The 23,101-nt window shown below is 40.7% G+C and overlaps 2 protein-coding genes across 2 annotated transcripts; one reads left to right on the top strand and one right to left on the bottom strand.

The window, feature by feature from the left end:
* Positions 1 to 4,280: 4,280 nt before the first annotated feature.
* LOC112705245 (protein FAR1-RELATED SEQUENCE 5-like) lies at positions 4,281 to 5,889 on the bottom strand. Its single transcript, XM_025756082.1, has 5 exons — positions 5,761 to 5,889; positions 5,484 to 5,508; positions 5,325 to 5,383; positions 4,474 to 5,219; positions 4,281 to 4,386 (listed from the first exon to the last, which is right to left on the bottom strand). Exons 1-5 carry the CDS (start codon positions 5,887 to 5,889, stop codon positions 4,281 to 4,283), a joined length of 1,065 nt encoding a protein of 354 aa, XP_025611867.1.
* A 1,856-nt stretch (positions 5,890 to 7,745) lies between these two features.
* LOC112706974 (E3 ubiquitin-protein ligase RHF2A) lies at positions 7,746 to 11,393 on the top strand. Its single transcript, XM_025758518.2, has 8 exons — positions 7,746 to 8,054; positions 8,372 to 8,515; positions 8,610 to 8,656; positions 9,717 to 9,779; positions 9,895 to 10,003; positions 10,086 to 10,477; positions 10,593 to 10,700; positions 10,793 to 11,393. The coding sequence occupies exons 1-8, from the start codon at positions 8,049 to 8,051 to the stop codon at positions 11,112 to 11,114; spliced, it is 1,191 nt and encodes a 396-aa protein (XP_025614303.1). The 5' UTR covers positions 7,746 to 8,048; the 3' UTR covers positions 11,115 to 11,393.
* Positions 11,394 to 23,101: the final 11,708 nt, after the last annotated feature.

Raw genomic sequence — 23,101 nt, 5'->3', positions numbered from 1 at the left:
ACTGGTAGACACATACCGGAGGTGGATTCTTCTCTTTCTTCGCATATATATCTTGATGGAGGTGTCCAGTTCAGACCCAAGCCTCTTCAATCTTAGCCACCCCTTTGTTGCGACCTTTGAGGGACCTTGAATGTCAAACGCACCAAGAGTTGGGTCACACTGTGTCACCATGTTGCTCTGTGTAGTTGGAACACTTCAGTGCCTCAAGTTCGCACGATAATCAAACAACATGACCCTTAACTCATCAAGACCCGAATGTAACTGACGTTAGGATTTTTGCCAGTAAAGAATGTCATAAAAACAGTCGCGTTGTAGATATAGTCTCTAAACCGATAGAAATCCCTTCATACAAACGTTTTGGTTGTCACAAGTAACAAACCCCTTTAAAATTGATAACCGAGTATTTAAACTTCGGGTCGTCTTCTCAAGGAATTGCAGGGAGGTATGTTCTTATTATTGGCTATGAAAAAGGTGAAATTGGGGTTTTGGAAGTAAGGTGGGAATATATTATATGACAAGTAAAATAAAATAACAATAGCTGTAAAATAAACCTTTGGCAAGGTATAAGAACTGGAGGTCCTTTCCTAGTTATCCTTATCAATTGTGATGAGAATTAGATTTTTCTCCCACTTTGTTAACCTCTAACTATGAAGGTAAGTTAAGTGGATGAATTCCAATTTTCAATCAACAATGAGTTTGATAACTCTAGAGTCACCAATTATTTAACCAAAGCCAAAAGGAAAGAAAATTGAAACTGCTGGAATAAAAATGCATTCAGATGGGAGGCAATAATCATGTAAATAAAAGAAAGCAATAATAACTGAAATACCTCAAATAATATTAATTCAAAAGAGTAATCTTTAACATGGAAGAGTTCATAAATTTAATTGGAAAAATAAATAAAAATAAAGAACCTGTGATTGAGAGTCACTCATAAAACTAAGAGAAGTCCTAAATCCTAGTTTCTAAAAATCCTAATTTCTAATCCTAATCCTAAGAGAGAGAGGAGAGAACCCCTCTCAAAACTAATCTAAATCATGAGAAATGAATTATGAGTGCATGATAATGAATGGATGCATTCTCCCACTTTATAGCCTCTAATCTGTGTTTTTTGGGCCGAGAACTGGGTCAGAAACAGCCCATAATTCGCTGGTTGCGAATTTAACTTCGCTGATTTTCGTCACTTGCGACGCGGCCGCATGGAGCACGCGGTCGTGTCGCCTAGCGTCAGGGCCACTATGGCATATTATATATCAAATCGAAGCCCCGCACGTTAGCTTTCCAACGCAACTAGAACCGCGTCGTTTGGACCTCTGTAGCTAAAGTTATTGCTGTTTGAGTGCGAAGAGGTCAGGCTGGACAGCTTAGCAGTTTCTCCAACTTCTTGTATTCCTTCCACTTTTGCATGCTTTCTTTCCATCCTCTGAGCCATTCCTGCCTTGTAATCTCTGAAAACACTTAACACACATATCAAGGCATCTAATGGTATAAGAGGAGAATTAATATTAATAAAATTAAGGTCAAAGAGGCATGTTTTCAATCAAAGTACATAATTAGGAAGGCAAATACAAAACCATGCAAATAGTATGAATAAGTGGGTGAAGAGTTGATAAAATCCACTCAATTAAGCACAAGATAAACCATAAAATATGGGTTTATCAGTAACATGGCTGCCTCTTTTACACATGTCACGAATTCATGTGCAACATTAAAGAAGTGCGAACACAGTCCTCTAAATAAGTTGTGGCTTTCATCCGATCGCTTCTCATCATGGCTACTCTTGATGAAAGTGTGTTTGCGCTGTACATTTTTGCTCCATCGAGGGAGACATAGCAAGATGGTACTCTGTCTACTCCGTACTAAAAGTAAACAGCAAGATAGTGACAACAAAGAATACCTCTTGATGCAAACATGTTGCACTCGCACCGAATCGTGTGTGCCGATGGGTCAAACTCGACATTGTTCGTCTAGGACCTAGGTTCCCCATATAATAGGTATTGCTCTTTCACGATCACACAAAATAAATCACCCTATTGAGTCACACCACGGACTAAACAATCCCTTTTTTTCCTGAATTCCTATTGTACTTCCCTAAACTTAGAGGTTGTGTACTCACGCTAAAATTGTCTTTCAATTGTAGAACTCGATGAATAGGGGACAACTCCTTTAGAGTCTGTAGCATCATCCTCTAGTTCCTTCTACTCTTTGTTCCCAAGCACATTGTCATACTCATGCACGAACTGAACCAGTCCACTCTTGCAATGCAAGTAACTACCGAAAAAGGTGTGCATACTCTCACTCCGTTGAGTACTTCTCATACCAGCCCAAAATTCACCTTAAAAATAGATTGGAACCCACATTCGACGTTCGTCATAAAGGTCTACAAAACTAACAGAAAAAAAGTAATAATCACCATCATGAACAATTAGCTACATCACAACATACAACTACAGACTTAGTGAACTAAGTATTTTTAAGATAGAGCTTGCATAACAAACCTACTATAAAAGAAGAATATAAGAGCACAATACAAAACGAACCTGATAGCCATCTGTTTTGCTCTAAGTTAAACTCAGCAATGAATACAGACCAATCATTTTCGAAAGATTCCACAGACCTGGCATTCCAAACAGTGACATGCATTCTATCATCTATTTCTTTGTACCGAGCATATCTTTTGAGCTTATGCGGTATCTTTTTCATTATGTGTGATGAGCAGAAATTATCTATCGGTAAAGAATTTCACAAATGAAATTTTGTTGCAAGTATAGTTCTAAACCAACAAGCAATTCCTCAATCAAAAATTTGTTTGTCACAAATACAAACCCCAACAAAAATTAAACCAAAGTATTTAAACCTCGGGTCGTCTCTCAAGGAATTACAATAAAGTGCTTGGTTATTAGCTATGAAGGAATGTTTTGGGGTTTTCGTAATAATAGACAAGAAATGTATATAACAAAAGAAATAAACTAATAACTAAGAAAGCTCTTAGCAAGGAATGAGAACTAGAAGTCCTATCCTCATTATCATCATCAATTGTGACAAGAATTGTCCATTATTCCACTTAGTTAACCTCTAACCATGAAGGAAAGTCAAGTGGATATAATCAACTTGAATCCACAAGTCCTAGTCAAATCCTAAGGAAAGACTAGCTTTAGTGGCATTCAAGTCAATTAGCAACTTCTAATTATCAATTAACAAAAGAGTTTGATAACTCAAGAGTCTCCAATTACCCAATTCAAGCCAAGAGGAGAAAAATCTAACTCATAACTAAAAGAGATATTTCATCAAATACATGGAGGGCAATAAAAGTAAACATCATAAATTGTAAGAATTAAAGGAAGCTATAACTAATCAAAGTAAGAAATCAAATATAGAAATCAAGGTAAACATTAAAAGATATGGAAATCATAAATTGCATTGAAAGAAAATGAAGATCTACATAATAGTTCATAAACTAAAATTAACAATATAAAGGGACTACAAGAGAAGTAAAATGCTAGAACAAATAAAAGTAAAGAAAAACTAAAGTAAAGGAGAAATGAGATCTAGATCTAAAAGGAAGAAAACTAAGAACCCTAATCTAGAGAGAGGAGAGAGTCCTTCTCTCTAGAATTCTACATCTCTCTCTAAAACTAAAGTGTATGAATGATTCCTCCCTTGACCCCCCTTCAATTCTGCAAGTAATAGCCTCAGAAATGAGTTGGATTTGGGTATGGGAAGCTCAGAAATCGCCCCCAGCATTTTCACTTTAATGAGTTCACGTGCGAGCTACGACGCTACACATGGGTCACGCGTATGCGTCGTTGGACATTTTCTTCTCATGCGTACGTGTCGTGTCACGTGTACGCGTCGCCATGCGACTTCACATTCACGCGTGCGCGTCTGTCATGCACGCGCGTCGATGCATGCCTTCTAAATCCTTGATTTTTCATGAATTCTTCACTTTGTATGCTTTTCTCTTCACTTCTTTGGAGTCAAAGGTGAATTAAAATTAGCTGATTAAAGGCCTAAAAAGCATGTTTTCACTCTTAAGCACAAATTAGGAGAAAGTCATGAAATCATGCTATTTCATTGAATAAATGTGAAAAAAGTTGATAAAATTCTCTAAATTAGGTACAAGATAAACTCTAAAAAATGGGATTTATCAACGTGCCATATGCATCATCGGTGGCGAGTATCTGGAAGGACATTCCTAATAGCACCAAACATGGATTTGCACTGGTCCGTGATGATGGCCTGTGGGGGGATCCCATGCACCTTAACTATTGCTTAAAGACTCACTCAAAGCTACGAATTTTCTCATTTTCTAGCAAAGCGCATCCGAGCAGCGTGCACTTGCCGTAATGGTTGACACCAACAAAAGATGCAAATGGAAGTCCGTGCCTGTAATAAATTTCGCCAAAATTAACAAAAGCATGCTAAATGTGAAAATAATTAAATCTTTGAATAGAGGCAAAACACATAACATACTTGTTTCTACTGTACGTTGTATCAAACGATTCTACGTCACCATAATATTCATAAGACGCCCTACATCTTGCATCTACCCAGAGCACACTTTTAAATTTGTTAGTTTTATCTACATCAACTGCATAAAAGAAATTCAGGTTGATATCTTTCATTCGCATGAAATAGCTAATCATTTCCTTCACATATGCGTTTCCATCAGCACAACGCAGATTGCTCGTAATGTAGTTCCTCACGTCCTTTTCTGAGTAACCCAAATTCAACGAGCCACCAACCTCATTCGTCAGTGCGAGATAAGTCTTGTTGGGCCGTATGCCAGCCTCATCGTTGTTCTGAATCACACACTTGGCATGCATGGTCAGTTTTCTGTACTCAGTGTAATGCACAGCTTGCTTGGCAGAACACGGATAAGTGTTCTTCAGTTTTAATTTGGACACCATCCAATTATCCTTCTTCCTATCAAGTATCATGTACATCCTTGCTTTGCATCTGGCTGTTATTATTCTCTTTATCCGAGTTGCTACCTTCACTCGAGATTCCCGATAACCTTCATGACTACAGTGTAACAATTGGTTAATGGGTATCTTTGATTCCTTTCTGGTCTTGTCAAAGTTAGTATTTCTAATCCTAGTCACGAAGCTAACTTTTTCTACATAATTAGAATAAAACTCTTGTGCCCGCTGCAAGGAAACAACTCTCAATCCTACGTACAGGATTTCTTCTATTGGAATTTCAGTGTGATCGGATAACTGCAAAGACATTCAGAAAAAATATCATTCAACACAAAAAGTACTCAACTAATTAATTTTCAATACCTCGCTTCTTTATTCAGCAAAATAAAGAATACTTCACACCTCATGATTCACTGCCATTACATCGTCCTCTAATTGAACAACGTTTATAGATCTTTCCCCTGAAATTCATAACCAAGGACATATCAACAAAAGACATAACCATCCACCGTTAGACACTTGCGAACACTCTTCCAACAACCACTTATCCATTGATATTACCAACTAATAAACAATTGAAACTAAACTGGTATAGAACAAACATTAATCAAAGTTGTAAACATCAATTAAACATGGTGACCAAACAGAATAATAAATCACATGAAAATGTAGCACTATTCTAGCATAGTTGAAAGAAAGATTATCCACACCATTCCTAATTAAACAAATGAAATCACAATCCTTTCAACAAAACTTATTGCTGTTAATAACTCAACAACAAACTAAAAAAAAAGTTACAAATAAACATAACCAAATATATTACTACCACACAAAGTACTTTGTTCACATGTTGTGTGTCATCTTCACTAAGCGACGGAACATTAACGTTGCAAGAATTATAATGATCACTATCATCATATATAGTGATGTACAATACTTCTTCACAAATTGCTTGGTCCATCGACATTATGTGGTCCTCTTGCATTCAACGAAAACACATTTACCTTACCGAATATGATTGAGGAGAAGAGGGTTGCGTGACACCTTCAAACACTCACGTCGCAGTTCTCTTCCACGGGAACGGTGGTTGGTCCACTTGACTTCAATGAAAACACATATACCTTACCGAAGATGGTTGCGTGACACCTTGTACCACTGACGTCACACTTCTCTTCAACGGGCCTGGTGGTGCGACAAGGTGGGATTCGAGTGATGGCACAATCACCGTATAAGGGTAATGACAGCGTACCAGTGACCTGAACAGTTCCACGAAAGAAAAGCGGGATTTGGATGTAGGCGCAGTCACCGTTGATGGGTAATGTCAGCGTTCCAGTGACTTGAAAAGTTTTACGAAAGAGAAGTGGACTTCGGGTGAAGGCACAGTCACCATCGATGGAACAAATGGCGATGTCCCTGTGAATTGAAAAGCACCACGAAAGAAACGCTTCCAGCGAGAAGAATGAGGATACAGTTTGTGTGACGGTATGCCCTGCTCCTGTAGAAGAATGAGGATACAGTTTGTGTGACGGTATGTCCTACCCCTGTGTTCGTAATTGGCGTGAAAGTCTCATGCTAGGTTGATACGTTACCGATCCTTGTTATTTCAAATTGCATTGTACTGACCCACTAAATCTCTAATTTACATAACAACTTATAATTAATTAATTTTAATTAGTGTTGTTAATAGTTGACCGATATAATTCTTGGCACCTTATCCTTTTCCAAGTGATAATATTCGGATGGATAGAAATTTTGTGTGTGTACTTCTTGTAAGTTTTCAGCGGAACAGAGAAAGGTACTTTCTTTTACGGAGAGGGTCCTTACTTAGGGCTTTTGGCCCCTATGATGATAAAAAAGAAAAGAGAGTCCTTACTTGCTTTCCACGAGCCATGACAATATATTAATTAAATAGTTTATATCGATGCTTAACGTGGCTAATAATTAAATGTATATGAAGAAAATGCGGTGGTTTTGACATGTTAAAAACCGAGTTATCATCATGCCATAGCATTCAACAGATTATAGTTCATTAGATAGCTTTATACAAACACAAGTTGTAAAGTCATTTATTTTGTATACGATGGCAAACTTGATTAGCCAGTTGAAAAATGAAAACTCGCATACGATTGCATACTTTCAAACCTTCTATATATACACACATATCATATTTCCTTTGGTTCTCTGTAACATGTTCCTGATCGAATAGACCAAATATATTTCAGGTATTACGCAATCTCCCACTACCAATAGACTGTTCAAACAAAAGGATGTTGGTCATAGTCGGTGACAAATACATACATACATGAGTGGTAATATATTTGTAGATTTTCTTTTCGTTCATATATAAAATACACGAGTTATTAAATAAATGACACATAAAATTAATGGAAAAAATGAAAGATATAAATACTAAAATAGATAATTATAAATTGGTTTTTATATTATACTAATTATAGATATAGCTACTATCAAAGGTTTGGAATCATTCACACATGATCCATATATATGGTCAAAAGTCCACAACTGGCTAAAGTTGTGTCCTCATGACGCCTAAATAAATTTACATATTCAAATAAATGAATAATAACATGGACACACGTCCATGGCTTTGAAGTTTGAATGTTTCTAACTTATTTTATTTTCAATATAAAGACCATATAATATAATAACAAGATATTGGTATTTTTATATGGTGGAAGGTTGCCGCGTTTGGGTTGGGTGGGCGGTGGGTAAAATGGTAAATGGAAGAGAGAAGAAAGAAAAGAATGGCGCGTAATATAAGAGGATCCGTCAAAGATAATCCATGGAACGCCACGTGTCAATATCGCAGTGATTGAGGACCAAAGGTAAGGTTAGCTGCTGACTCCATCTTTCAGAATGCTCTCGTTTGGTTTCTTCGATAAAGTAAATAATAATAATAATAATAATTAAAAAAAGAGAAACAAAACATAAAGCAAAGAGAAAGCGTAACACCTACACCCACACCCACACCTCACTTCAGTCCACGCCAGAATAACAATCTCTCTCTCTCTCTCTCTCTCTCTCTCTCGGTGGAAGCAGCTAGGGTTTCTCTTTCTTGCATCTCGATTTAGCAGCATCGGCATCCAATAATCTTGCTCGAAATTTATGGAGGTAACACCATATTAGATTTTTCCCGATTTCCCTGATTATTCGGTTGCAAACAAAAAGGAGAACATTTGTTACTTGTCTTAACAACTTTACTGTTTAGAATTCAGCTCCGATCCTCAATTTGATTCGATTACTCCTGAGGATTATTTGATTCGTTTGAATTTGAGATTGCTATGTTGTGTGCTGGTGCGGTTGCTTATTCGTAGTTCTTATCCGATGTTTAATCTGTTTTGAGGGAGGCGGGAGCTTTGTGTTTCATACATTTTTTTTATTAGTTGTGTTCTGATTTTGGGGATATTTTGGATGGTGTTGTTTTGTAGGGATCCCCTGGGATTGAAGATAGCAGCAAGTCTGAGGCGCATTTGACTTCAGCTGCTGCTTTTGTGGAGGGTGGAATTCAGGATGCTTGTGACGATGCTTGCAGCATCTGTCTTGAAGCCTTCTGTGACAGTGATCCTTCCACCGTATGACTCTAATTTTTTTTAATCACGTTCATTTCTTTGGATGACTGTTGTTTGACTCTTTTGATCATGCTGGTTTCTTTCACCCTTCCTGCAGGTGACAAGTTGCAAGCATGAGTTTCATTTTCAGTGCATTCTGGAATGGTATTGTTCTTTGGCTTTCTCTGTTAACTGTTTAGTCCTGTATTTTTGACCTGGTCAGGACTGTACAGTATCTGTGACGATGAATTTTTTACTGAAATATTATTGTTGTATCCTGATGCTACCCCATACAGGATATAGGCATATAGCTGCTGCGATGTTTTCATATAAGCCAATGTGGTTCCTTGAAGTGATGAATCTAAGACTATAGGTTTAGTTTTCTATTCTCTCTTATGCTTCAGTGGCACACAAAGAAGGACTAGTGGACTACTTAGACAATCTATTTACAAGTGTGTGTCTACTTTGATTTTGAGGGCAAACAAACAGGGTTTGCATGACTGACACCTTAAGATAATGCCCAACTCAAGACAATTTATCACTACCAGCTAAAAGAGGAAGTATTAAGGATTTCATACATGGGATTGAAATTCTTAAACGTTGAGTATACAAATGATTCTCAGGGCTTATAGCATTGGCTCATGACATATTGTCATGCCCATTCAGTATTTTCCTTGTAGTCATGAAGTTTTCTTTCTGTCAATAGATAGTATTGTTTCATCTTGTTTGTGTTGTTCAAGGGTCTCTGAATATCAAATGTGGTGCCCAACAAACTCTATAAACCATAAATCAGTTTGGCCCAAACTCAAGCTTACTACATTGGCCTAACAAATATGTATTTTTAACATAGTTCTAACTTTCATTAATATTGAGGGAATGGTATCAGGAATTTATTAGTCTCATTTTCAGAATCAAATTTTAAATTCTCACATACATGGCAGTTGGTACTCATCCAACCGTATGGGAAAGGTTTCATTGTTTTATTGTTGTTGCTTACACTTTCTCCTCACGTACTGTTCCCTTCTCCATGAAGCCTTACCTTACTTTTCCACCCAAGTAAAATGTGTATCAAGTAAAATTTTCTGGAAAATCTTCCAATCAGTTTTTGACGAGTTAAAGTTGCACGTATTCTATACCATTGATATACGTAGTGAATACCAAACATTGTCTGAAGCTTTTGGCAATGTTAGCAAGGTTTCATTTTGACCTGGATTTCAATCTTTAGGTGTCAGAGAAGCTCCCAGTGTCCCATGTGTTGGCAACCCATCAGTCTCAAAGATCCATCCAGGTTTTCAGTTTCCTCCTTTTTTATTTTTTTCCTTTTTGGTTGTTTATTTTGTCACTGGTTTCGAATTATTATTTCTTTTGAAGATATATTTATGTATTCTGGTTTGATTTTGCAGCCAGGAACTTCTTGAGGCTGTGGAAAGAGAGAGGAACTTTAGGTTAAATCCACCTAGAAATGCCACAATATTTCATCATCCAACTCTGGGGGATTTTGAGTTACAACATGTCTGTGGTTTACCTATTTTAATTTGCAACCATATCTGTTATCATATCTTATGCATTGTGTCATTGTTATGTCTTCATGCAGTTGCCAGTTGGAGCAAATGATGCTGATCTTGAGGAGCATATAATCCAACACTTGGCTGCTGCTGCTGCAATGGGCCGAGCACGTCACATTGCAAGAAGGGAAGGCCAGAGAAACAGGTCATCAGCTCAAGGTCGCCCTCATTTTTTGGTATGGTCGACCCATCCCAATTCTCCTCCTGTCGCTCCTGCTTCTTCTTCTCCTACTCACAGCCAGAGGGGGGATGGTGAACAAACACCTGCAGTTGCTTTTGCCACTCTTTCTCCAGCTCCTGCAACTGGAGAAGAATCACCACAGCTTACTTCAGTTCCTCCTGTTCTAGCTGAACAGGTTTCTGCTTCAGGATCTGGGTCTGCTGTACACACCATTGATCATCAGGGATCATCTAACAATAGGTAACTGCAACACTTCATATTGAATTTCAAAATCATACTAAATGCTTTTTAATTTCTCAGTTACATGCATTTCTAGATTTAGATGTTCTTAACACATAACCGATACTTAAAACAGGAGATCTCCTAGCCAGTCTTCTCCAAGTAGTCAGGATAGAGCGGGGCCATCGGAATTACAGTCCTTTTCAGAATCCCTGAAATCTAAATTAAATGCTGTGTCGTCAAGGTATAAGATAAAGCTACCATTATATGTAGCATGTTAATATAATTGGAGTTCTCCCGTTGCACTGCAAACTTTAATTTCTACCCTCCTTTCAGATACAAGGAGTCAATTTCCAAGAGCACAAAAGGGTGGAAGGAGAGATGGTTCTCTCGTAATACTTCTATGTCTGATATTGGATCTGAAGTCAGACGAGAAGTTAATGCTGGGATTGCAACCGTGTCACGAATGATGGAACGCCTGGAAACTAGAGACAGTAACAGAAGTAATAGCAATACCAATAGCAATACTGCACCAAGTAATTTGGAGCATGGTTCAGGTCAGGGATCAAGTGATCAGCTTTTAACAGAAACTGAAGGGAGTCAACTGAGAGACACCAACACAAAAACATCTTGTGCTGCAGGTTCTAGTTCTAGTTAAGCATATAGAAGAAATTGCATCAACTCAGATTTGTTTTGTCCAAAAGGTAAAATCTTTAATTTCATTGGAGGTTATGAAATTGCATGGATGTGGTGCGTTGCCTATTAAGCAAAGCGGCCTGCACAAGATAACCAACGAATTGTGTTATTGGACAAAAATAAGAACAAAACAAAGGCGGCAGTGGTCTCTTTTGTCTAAAACTTAGGAACCTATATATATGATGTATATTCACCTTGTAAACTTAATATTTACAAATATCTCAGATAACCTTTCCATAAATATCTGTGTTTCTTAAAATTCTCAATATATAAATCATCGTTCTCCAACACGGCAATAGTTGAATGATGACATGTTGGGATTCAACAATTTGTGGTGCTTCATTGCAATTAGGGGAGGTGAGATGAGATGCTCATTTTATTTTGATGATGCCTATTTAGTTGGTTCTTATCGGATGAACATCATCCTGACCTTGAATTGACCGTCTTTTTTCTTAAACTTTATTAATCACGAGTATTTTCTGATGTGTTTGATAGGGAAACTTTCAACCTGTCATTAGAACTTGCCTAATTGGATTAATGAATTGAGTGGATCAAAACTTGATATTATGTATGTAATCCCATCCAAATAGTTCACTGACTTCCTTTTTCTTCTATAATAATGGTTGAGTATCTGTTAATGAAGTTATCCAAATCATTCATTAGTTGTTGCAAGTCATAAAATCACGAAAGTCTGCGTAGTTGGTATTCAGTTTATCTATATATAATCAATTAATCATATATTCTAAGCATTCCATTAGGAACCAATCCACAGATATTCTCGCAAGACACAGAAGCTACGCATTACGCAAAGAATCGCCTCCAATTATATAGGCTCTCTTTTCCCTAGTTTCTTCATGAACATACCCATTTCAAAACCAATTTGAAGCGTCCATTGAATAATGAGAAGGAAAACAAATAACCAATGACACCGATTTCAGAGTCCTGACGATATCTTTAATCTTTTTTCTCATAGCAAAGTCGTGTGGGAGTACATTTGATAGGGTCACAAATTTATTTTTTTTATGTTTTGGTCATGGGGTTACAATTTATTTACACTTCTATAATTGTGCTCTGAATGGGTTCTATGATATATCTTCGTACCTTTAAATTATATAGTAATGAAAGATTTTTAAGTGTACCGTCATATTGGTGTATCAGTGATTTTTAACCGTTGATCTTAATTATATATACTATATATATTTTTATAATTAAAATTAACGGTTAAAAATCACTGAAACAACTGTATGACGGTACATTTGAAAATTTTTCTATATTAATATTTTTATTTTCTTATTGACATTGTTTATAACAAATTTCAAGTGCCAACTACCAAAATACAATGCTCTGAATCCCGGATGTGTTACACTTAGATTTAGAGGCACCGACAATTTTGTAAGAGTGGCGACAAGATGTCAGATAGAGTTGCCAATTCACGCGCCAGAAAGGAAGAGTTTTAAAGTCATAAACGGTGCGCTCGGAACCTGTCTCAACCTGAGCTGTGTGAGGAACATACCCACATAATAACAAAACCAAACATTGATTATTGTGTGACCAAATTCATAGTTAATTCTCCCACACATTCGCTGTACTGATTACACAAAACACCGAATGTGTAATCACTTGGCAATTAATTGTCATTCATATCATTTAATAAGATTTAATATGAGCTTAAAGAGTGGCAATTCATGAAATTAAGCAGTCTGGTTAACAAATATAACATCCACGGCAGTAAATAATGCATGCATTTCTTTGCTTAGTGATTAATTAAATGTTACTAAAACAGTAAAACCTTTTTCGGATTCACTTTGCTTTCACTTTTATAAAAATAAAGCTAAGAAACCTAAAGAGAGAACAATTGGTATTGAACTATTGGTTCTTCTATTCATCCGATTTGTGCATCACATTATCATTATTATTATTATTAGTAGGATTTTGCTAACATGTATCCTAAAAGTATATGACAAATTTATTATTAATTTAAAAATTTTTAAATATATAAAATAAATATATTAAAAATTTAAAATTTTTAATATTTTTAATAAAAAATTTAAATTATAAAAATTTAACATATACCCAAAATAGATAAACTCATATTATTGCTATTATTATTGTTACGGTAGGTAACCGGAGATTAATACGACGGATGGCGTTTGGCGGCCCAAGTGTGCGATGGATGAGAACTCCGGGTAGGTACGCAGCTCGGGAGGTTCCGTCCGACTTGTGCTCGCGTGTGAATGGGGGGTGGTACCTGCAAAGACACTCCGATGCCTAAGTTAGCAAGGGTGTAAGCAGGTCTAGAGAGTATTGGGCTTAGAGATACCTGAGGGGTGTCAGGGTATTTATAGTGGTGAGCCAATAACCACCGTTGGTGTAGTGCCGTATTTTTAGGGTGCTAACCGTCCCCATTATCTTGGGGAGGTTAAGATACGGCTTCATGAAGTGGTTAGAGAGATTTTCGGGGCGGTTACTCATTTGAATGAGTGTTTATCTGCCAGCTAATCTCTTGCCCGACTTCTTCAGATCAGGTCGTGGTTGATACCGACTTCTTATGTGAAGGTCGGTATTTGTCTAGGCGTAACCCTTCAGGTTAGGCCTTTTATTTGGACCTGGGCCTTTATCGTTGGGTCAGGGTATGAACAGTGCCCCTACTTGAGCCCAAATTTTCTTTAAAGTTTGGGTTCAAGTATTCAACTCGGGTGCATAGTCGACTTGTTTGAAGAAAACGTGGGTCTTAGAAACCGACGTGATTTTCGCGACCTTTTGTTTCTGACAGTTACGTCAGTTCAAGCGTCGTGTCCGTTGGGGAAGTGTTGAGGGCTTTGGTAACGGTGCAATCTCATTAATGACTGCTCCGTTTTTACCATTATGCCCCTAGGTGTATTTATAAATACTTTCCCTCTCTTTCTATTTTCCGTTTCTGCAATCTTTCAAACTTCTCCTTATCTTGTTCGTGCTGCATTCTTGCGTTCGAAGACTTCTGTTCTTCTCCAACCTTCATTTTCGGATAAAGGTTAGTTTTGTTTTTTCATGTCATGCTTTATGTTTGCATGTTTTGTTTTGCGAGTGGATAGGTTGTCCTGTAGATTCTAGCTTCATGTCTCTCCTCTTTAGGGGCCCTGTTTTTTTATTTTTCTTTTTCTTTTTCCTTTTTGTAGGTCTCTGCCACTTTTTCTTTATATAAAAAATGGCTTCTGTAGACATTCTTTCTCAGTGGGTTGACGTTACGGTTCTTGGGGAGGAACCGTTGGTCGATGCTGAGTTCATTACTCATCTTCGTACTCATCACAGGCTCTGTACTTCGGAGGAGGACGAGCCAAGATATGAACTGATAATCCCGGGTCCTGAAGACCGGGTCTGTTTTGGGAGGGAGAATGAGGCGGCCCCTCATTTTTTCTTTATGTATGAATGTATGATCACCCGTTTGGGTGTTTTTCTTCCCTTCTCCGATTTCGAGATATCTGTTTTGCATCACTGTAGAGTTGCCCCTACTCAACTTCACCCCAATTCTTGGGGTTTTTTGAAGATTTATCAATTTATCAGCCACGCTCTGGACTTTCCGACTTCCTTGAGAATTTTCTTTTATCTTTTTCATATGACTAAGCCCTTTAGTGGGCTAAACAACAAACAGCAATGGGTATCCTTCCGAGCTATTCAAGGTCGGAGGATTTTCACCCTTTTTGATGAATCTTTTCACGACTTCAAAAACTTCTTTTTCAAAGTTCAAGCCGTAGAGGGTCACCACCCCTTTTTTCTGGACGAGCATTCCTCCCCTCGCTTTCCCCTTTACTGGTTGCCGGCCTCCCCTTGCGAAAAGATTGGTCTAGATGACCTAGACGAGGTGGAGGCGGCCATTGTGGGATTTTTCCGAGAAGCGTGGGGGAGGGCCCCATACTTAGATACGAGGAAAATCCTTCAGGGGACGTCGACTTTTGTTCAATCTTGCATAGGTAGCGCATGCATTTCTTATTTCCGAGTTGTTCCCGCCGACTTGTATTTTACCGACTTGTAACTTGGTTGCTTCTTTTGTAGATATGGCAAAAAGGAACGCTCAGGAGGCCTACCAAAGGGTCCAGGAGGCTAAGGCAAAGTCCCGGGCTAGGGCCAAGACGGTCATCTCTCCACCTCCTCCTCCTCCTCCTAAGAATGTGGGTACTCCCTCTCAACCCCTTGTCATTTCTTCCTCAAGTTTGCCCCGACCACCCCCTTCTGCCCAAACTCAACTCCGAGCCCGAGAAGAAGAAGCGCAAGACTTCAGAGTCTGGCTCTTCTTCTTTTGATGGCGGGGTTAAGGCGGATGCTTTGGCATTCGTCCGAAAGAACATCTATCCTTTTATAAGTATGGATGATGTTTCTGTTCGAAACCACCTCACCGCCATGGCCGAGGAGAGTTTTAGGACAGCGGGTGTTTGTAACAAACTCTTGGACATTTTTGAGAAGGCTCCCCTCAGCTCTTTGGGGGCATCCTCGAGGGTTGAGGAGTTGGAGGGGAGACTTCTCATTTATGAAAAACATGAGAAAGAATTGAAGGAGGAGAGAGATAGACTGAGGAAGGAGAGGGATCACCCTAAGGAGGAGGAGGGTAAGCTGCGGGCCCAATGCACCTTGGAGGCAAATTTGAGGAAAACAGCGCAAGAGAGCTATCACAGTCTTTTTCAAGATATTGTTGCTGTGAGGAAGGACTTGCTGAATTCCCGGAACGCATACGCCGAGTTGGAGGATTCTATCGCCGAGGGCGCCGAGGAGTCTTGGAGAATTTTCTTGGAGCAGGTCAGGGTTATAGCCCCCGACCTGGACCTTTCTCCACTACATCCTGACAAAGTGGTTATTGATGGTGCCATTGTTGATCCTCCTGCCCCCGAGGTCGTTTCCGAGTCAGACCTAAAGACTCGGGGACAGAGGATTATTGAGTCTCCTCCTCGTTCCAAAGATGCTCCGAGTTCTTCAATCCTTGCCCCGACTTCCTCTTCGGCTCCTCCTCCCGGTCCTGGTGGCGCTTCCCCTGGTGGTGGTGATTCCTCTGCTCCGATCAAAAAATGACTTCTATTATTTTTTATGGCTATATGGGGGCCCGGCCTGTGGGTCCCCCCTTTTTTAAACTTCTATTTATTTGTTGGTGGTTGTGAACAATTTCCTTCTGGCCTTTTAAGGCCGTAAACAAAAATATTCCTGTCCGTGCCCTTTTTTGGATAAGGGTTTTAAACAAAATAAATGCCCTTTTTTGGATAAGGGTTTAATTTACCTTATGCGTGCACATGCTTTTCTGTTTTGGATATGTTTGATCTTTTCGGAAAAAACCTTTTGTTAGCTTGCATTGTTTTCTCGAGCCTTTTTCGTGCAAAGGCTTGTATGCGACCTTTAAGCTTTTTCAGGTTTTTCCTATCTCTTTTGTTATCCTTTATACTCAACTTTGCTTTAGTGAGTTTTTATGACTTAGGTTATTTTTGTGATGCGTTTTTCCTCTACTCGGAGCTCTTTCGAGTTTGTCTTACTCGGATTTCCTTTCGACTTAAGAATCGGATAATTCCCGAGTTTAATACGATCAACTCATATAACCTCTTTACGCCGACTTGTACCTCGTCGTTTCATCCTGACGACCATGTTAGGTTGGTTCATGGAATTTTCACATTTTGTCGAGCTTAAGTCGGCGCGTTTCGTAGAAAGACTTATAAAAAATAAAGGAGGATATTAAGAGAGATATTGTAAAAGAGATCTTTATTAATTGGGAAGGTACCTTTTTGCTACCAAGGGTCTTGACAGTATGTTTTCCCTTAGCCTCTACTATGATGCCTCGTTAAAAACCCCTCTCCAGAAAAAACCCTTTTTTGGGAAAAAATCATGAAGCTGGGAAAAGAGTACATCAGGGAGTAGAGTTCACTTCTAACTGTAGTACCTTTTCATATTACAAGCATGCCACGACCTTGGTAGCTCAGTGCCGTCTAGGTCGGTTATTTTATAATAACCTTTCCCTAACACTTCCTTGATTTTGTATGGCCCTTTCCAATTTGCGGCGAGCTTTCCTTCTCCTGATTTGTTGACTCCAATGTCGTTTCTGATGAGGACCAGATCATCCAGGACAAAAGCTCTTCGAATGACTTTCTTGTTGTATCTAGTAGTCATCCTTTGCTTTAATGCCGCTTCTCTTATTTGGGCACCTTCTCGGACCTCGGGGAGCAAGTCGAGCTCCTCTTTGTGCCCCTGTATATTTCCGACCTCATCATGGAGAATTACCCTTGGGCTTTGCTCATTGATTTCTATTGGAATCATGGCTTCTACGTCGTAGACTAGTCGGAAGGGCGTTTCTCCTGTGGCGGATTGGGGGGTTGTCCTATAAGCCCATAGCACTTGGGGGAGCTCGTCAGCCCAAGCTCCCTTTGCTTCCTGTAATCTCTTCTTCAGTCCTGCCAGTATGACTTTGTTAGCTGCCTCGGCTTGCCCGTTGGCTTGTGGGTGTTCTACCGAGGTGAATTGATGTTTGATTTTCATACTGGCTACCAGACTTCTGAAGGTGGCGTCGGTGAATTGGGTTCCATTATCTGTGGTGATGGAATAAGGTATTCCATACCTTGTGATGATGTTTTTGTAGAGGAACCGGCGACTTCTTTGAGCGGTGATAGTGGCTAATGGTTCTGCTTCTATCCACTTTGTGAAGTAATCTATTCCCACGATCAAGTACCTGATTTGTCCTGGCGCTTGGGGAAAAGGACCTAACAAATCCATTCCCCATTTTGCGAAAGGCCAGGGGGAAGTGATACTGATAAGCTCTTCTGGTGGAGCTACGTGAAAATTCGCATGCATCTGGCATGGTTGGCATTTTTTCACAAAGTCTGTGGCATCTTTCTGCAAGGTCGGCCAATAGAATCCTGCTCGGATTATTTTTCTGGCCAGCGACCTTGCTCCGAGATGGTTTCCGCAGATCCCACTATGTACCTCTTCCAACACCTCGGTGGTTCTTGAGGTCGGTACGCACTTTAGCAATGGTGTTGATATTCCTCTTCTGTAAAGGACATTTCTTACCAAAGTATAATGTTGTGCTTCCCTTCGGATCCTTTTAGCTTCTTTCTCCTCCTTGGGGAGGATGTCGAATTTCAGGTATTCGACTAAAGGATTCATCCATCCGAGGTTTAATCCGACTACTTCAAGCACCTTTTGTTCATTCTTTATTTTTGACACCGAGGGCTCTTGGAGAGTTTCTTGGATCAGGCTTCTGTTGTTTCCTCCTGGTTTGGTACTTGCCAACTTGGATAGGGCATCCGCTCTGCTATTTAGATCCCGAGTTATGTGTTTGACCTCGGTTTCCGCAAAGTGCCCAAGGTGCTCCAAGGTTTTTTCTAAGTACCTCTCCATATTGGGATCCTTTGCCTGATATTCTCCGCTTATTTGGGAAGTCACCACCTGTGAGCCGCTATAGACCATCACCTTTGTGGCGCCAACTTCTTCTGCTAACTTTAATCCGGCAATCAAGGCTTCATATTCTGCCTGATTATTTGAAGCCGGAAATTCGAATTTTAAGGAGACCTCTATCTGGGTTCCTTTTCCATCTACCAATATTATGCCCGCGCCGCTCCCTGTCTTGTTGGAGGACCCGTCTACATAGAGCTCCCATGTAGTCGGCTTTTCCTCTTGTTTACCGGCATATTCTGCAATGAAGTCGGCGAGGCATTGGGCTTTAATTGCTGTCCGAGTTTCGTATCTCAGATCAAACTCGGAGAGCTCGATCGCCCATTGAACCATTCTCCCTGCAACATCCGTCTTCTAGAGGATTTGCTTCATGGGTTGGTTCGTACGGACTCTTATTGTGTGAGCCTGAAAGTAAGGTCGTAGCCTTCGTGAGGCTATCACTAAGGAGTAGACAAACTTCTCTAGTTTGTGGTACCTTAGTTCAGGGCCTTGTAGGACCTTACTGATAAAGTAGACCGGGTGCTGCCCGACCTCATCTTCTCTGATCAGGGCTGATGAGACAGCCCTGTTTGCCACGGATAGGTACAGGACGAGGTCTTTTCCTGGTACTGGTCGGGTCAAGATAGGAGGTTGGCTTAGGAATCTTTTGAACTCCTGGAACGCCTCCTCGCATTCCGAAGTCCATTCAAATTGGCATCCCTTCCTCAATAAAGAAAATAGTGGAAGGGACTTCAGTGCCGATCCCGCCAAAAATCTGGAGAGGGCTGCAAGTCGGCCATTGAGCTGTTGGACCTCTCTCAAACAAGTCGGGCTTTTCATTTCTAGGATGGCTCTGCATTTGTCGGGATTGGCTTCAATCCCTCTTTGTGTTAGCATAAATCCTAGAAATTTTCCTGCTTCTACCGCGAAGGCGCATTTTGCGGGATTTAGCCTCATCCCATGCAACCTTATAGTGTTGAAGACTTGTGAGAGGTCGGTTAAGAGGTCGACTTCTTGCTTGGTTTTTACTAACATGTCGTCGACGTATACCTCCATTAGGGTCCCTAGATGGGGGGAAAACACTTTGTTCATCAGCCTTTGATACGTGGCTCCTGCATTCTTGAGCCCGAATGGCATGACCACGTAGCAATAGTTGGCTCTTGGTGTGATGAACGATGTTTTCTCCTGGTCGGGTTCATGCATCGGGATTTGGTTATATCCCGAGTAGGCGTCCATGAACGATAAGTATTGGTACCCCGAGCTGGAGTCCACCAGGGTATCAATACTCGGTAGGGGATAAGGGTCCTTAGGACATGCCTTATTCAAGTCGGTATAGTCGACGCACATTCTCCATTTACCATTCTGTTTCTTGACTAGCACTACGTTGGCTAGCCACGTTGGGTATTTGACCTCCCTGATAAAGCCGGCCTCTAGGAGCGCCCGTACTTGTTCCTCCACTATTGAGGCTCGCTCTGGGCCGAGCTTGCGTCTTCTTTGCTGTACAGGTCGGGACCCTGGGTAAACCGAGAGTTTGTGGGACATGAGCTCGGGATCAATCCCGGGCATGTCAGAAACCTTCCAGGCGAAGAGGTCGGAATTAGCTCTTAGGAGTTCACCCAACCTTTGTTTTAGGGTTTCCCCTAGGTTGGCTCCTATGTAAGTGTTTTTTCCTTCCTCCTCGCCGACTTGTATCTCCTCGGTTTTTCCTCCCGGTTGGGGTCGCAACTCTTCTCTGGTTCTTGTGCCGCCTAGCTCTATGGTGTGGACTTCTTTGCCCTTTCCTCTCAGATTTAGGCTTTCGTTGTAGCACTTCCTTGCCAATTTTTGATCTCCCCTTACCGTTGCTATTCCTCCTGAAGTCGGGAATTTCATGCAAAGGTGGGGAGTGGATACCACTGCTCCGAGGCGATTAAGGGTAGTCCTGCCGATTAAGGCATTGTAGGCTGACCCTTCGTCGATGACTATAAAGTCTATGCTCAGAGTCCTTGATTTTTCCCCTCTTCTAAAAGTGGTGTGAAGGGGTAAAAATCCCAGTGGTTTTATTGGCGTATCCCCTAACCCATATAGGGTGTCAGGGTAGGCTCTCAACTCTTTTGCATCTAACCCTAGCTTGTCGAAGGCGGGCTTGAAAAGGATGTCCGCCGAGCTTCCTTGGTCTACTAGGGTTCTGTGGAGATGGGCGTTGGCTAGGATTATAGTTATCACCACGGGATCATCATGCCCGGGGATTATCCCTTGCCCATCCTCTTTTGTGAATGATATAGTAGGGAGGTCGGGTGTCTCATCCCCGACCTGATAGATTCTTTTGAGATGTCTTTTGCGAGAAGATTTGGTGATTCCACCTCCTGCAAACCCTCCTGAGATCATGTGGATATGTCTCTCTGGGGTCTGTGGAGGTGGATCTCTTCTATCCATGTCATCTCGCTTTCTCTTTCCGTGACCGTTCGACCTTTCTATGAGATATCTATCTAGCCGACCTTCTCTAGCCAGCTTTTCTATCACATTCTTAAGGTCGTAGCAGTCGTTAGTGGAGTGACCATATATCTTATGGTACTCGCAATAATCGTCGCGGCTTCCCCCTTTTTTATTTTTAATAGGTCTAGGGGGTGGAAGCCTTTCAGTGTGGCAAATCTCTCTGTATACGTCCACTAAAGAGGTTTTTAGAGGAGTATAAGAGTGATATTTCCTGGGCCTTTCGAGACCGAGTTCTTCTTTCTTCTTGGCTTCCCTTTCCCTCTCCTTGGATGAGGAAGTGGGTCCAGGTCGCCAACTCAGGTCCCTTAATTTTGCATTCTCTTCCATGTTGATGTACTTCTCGGTCCTTTCTTGTACATCACTTAGAGAAACGGGGTGTCTTTTTGATATGGATTGTGAGAAGGGACCTTCTCTGAGCCCATTGACTAACCCCATTATGACTGCCTCTGTGGGCAGGTCTTGGATCTCCAAACATGCTTTATTGAACCTTTCCATATAGGCTCGTAGAGGTTCTCCGACCTCCTGTTTTATTCCCAGGAGGCTCGGTGCATGTTTTACTTTATCCTTCTGAATTGAGAACCTCATCAAGAACTTCCTTGAGAGGTCTTCAAAGCTGGTGATGGATCTCGGGAGAAGGCTATCGAACCACTTCATTGCTGCTTTCGATAAAGTGGTCGGGAATGCCTTGCATCTCGTAGCGTCGGAGGCATCGGCTAGATACATCCGACTTTTAAAGTTACTTAGATGATGCTTCGGATCCGTGGTTCCATCATAGAGGTCCATATCAGGGCTTTTGAAGTTCCTTGGAACTTTTGCCCTCATTATGTCCTCGCTGAAAGGATCTTCTCCGCCCGGGAGTTGATCTTCTTGTTCGTCGCGGGAATTCTTGAGGGAGGATTCTAGCTGTAAGAGTTTTCTTTCTAACTCTTTTCGCCGTTCCATCTCCTCTTTAAGGTACCTTTCGGTTTCCTTCTGTTTTTCCCGCTCTTGCTCCAATTGCTCCAGGCGGCTATGGACCAATCCCATTAGTTCAGCTATGTGGGATGGTCCGTCCTTTTCTGATTCACGCCCATCTGAGGAATTTACCTTTGGATTCTTTACTCCGGAGGTACCCTCTCTGTGTTGGTCGTTGTCTTCATTGCCATTACCCATATCAAGGTTCTCTTGTTCAGAATCTGTTTCGGCATGGCCTTCTTCGTGGGATCTATCCGCCATCGAGGGATGATCTCGCGGGTCCCCGGCAACGGCGCCAATGTTACGGTAGGTAACCAGAGATTAATATGACGGATGGCGTTTGGCGGCCCAAGTGTGCGATGGATGAGAACTCCGGGTAGGTACGCAGCTCGGGAGGTTCCGTCCGACTTGTGCTCGCGTGTGAATGGGGGGTGGTACCTGCAAAGACACTCCGATGCCTAAGTTAGCAAGGGTGTAAGCAGGTCTAGAGAGTATTGGGCTTAGAGATACCTGAGGGGTGTCAGGGTATTTATAGTGGTGAGCCAATAACCACCGTTGGTGTAGTGCCGTATTTTTAGGGTGCTAACCGTCCCCATTATCTTGGGGAGGTTAAGATACGGCTTCATGAAGTGGTTAGAGAGATTTTCGGGGCGGTTACTCATTTGAATGAGTGTTTATCTGCCAGCTAATCTCTTGCCCGATTTCTTCAGATCAGGTCGTGGTTGATACCGACTTCTTATGTGAAGGTCGGTATTTGTCTAGGCGTAACCCTTCAGGTTAAGCCTTTTATTTGGACCTGGGCCTTTATCGTTGGGTCAGGGTATGAACAATTATTAACGTCAACAATTTAAATAACGCATATTTTGCTTATCATAATTTATTAATGTGACCCCGTGGTTCTGTAAAAAACTAAAAACTATGTTCCATTTTTGTTGGCCGCTCAATATGATTCAGTGATTCAGTCACAGACAATCATAACACTGACTTGATGGCGGAAACAGCTCAGCAAATAAATTCTTGCAGAACAATAAATAATGCTACTATTTTTTTTAGTTTGTACAACCATTGAACATTTTTTAACTTTTAACCAAACTTGGAAAGAGTTGCTCATTCAATATGATATTGTACATTAATGTTGCTTGG

Source organism: Arachis hypogaea, chromosome 8 (genome assembly GCF_003086295.3).
Source record: "Arachis hypogaea cultivar Tifrunner chromosome 8, arahy.Tifrunner.gnm2.J5K5, whole genome shotgun sequence".
NCBI classification, from domain to species: Eukaryota; Viridiplantae; Streptophyta; class Magnoliopsida; order Fabales; family Fabaceae; genus Arachis; species Arachis hypogaea.
Note: the sequence above shows the minus strand (reverse complement) of the source record. Positions and strands in the feature narration are given on the sequence as shown.

Excerpts from the sequence above, each read along its gene's own strand:
- LOC112705245 (XM_025756082.1), bottom strand. The coding sequence starts at position 5,889 with ATGTCGATGGACCAAGCAATTTGTGAAGAAGTATTGTACATCACTATA. Across the intron at positions 5,509-5,760 it reads ACACACAACATGTGAACAAA|TTTAGTTTCAATTGTTTATT; the intron begins GTACTTTGTGTG and ends GTTCTATACCAG. Across the intron at positions 4,387-4,473 it reads ACAACGTACAGTAGAAACAA|GCACGGACTTCCATTTGCAT; the intron begins GTATGTTATGTG and ends AATTTATTACAG.
- LOC112706974 (XM_025758518.2), top strand. Across the intron at positions 8,657-9,716 it reads TTTCAGTGCATTCTGGAATG|GTGTCAGAGAAGCTCCCAGT; the intron begins GTATTGTTCTTT and ends TTCAATCTTTAG. Across the intron at positions 10,004-10,085 it reads GGGATTTTGAGTTACAACAT|TTGCCAGTTGGAGCAAATGA; the intron begins GTCTGTGGTTTA and ends GTCTTCATGCAG.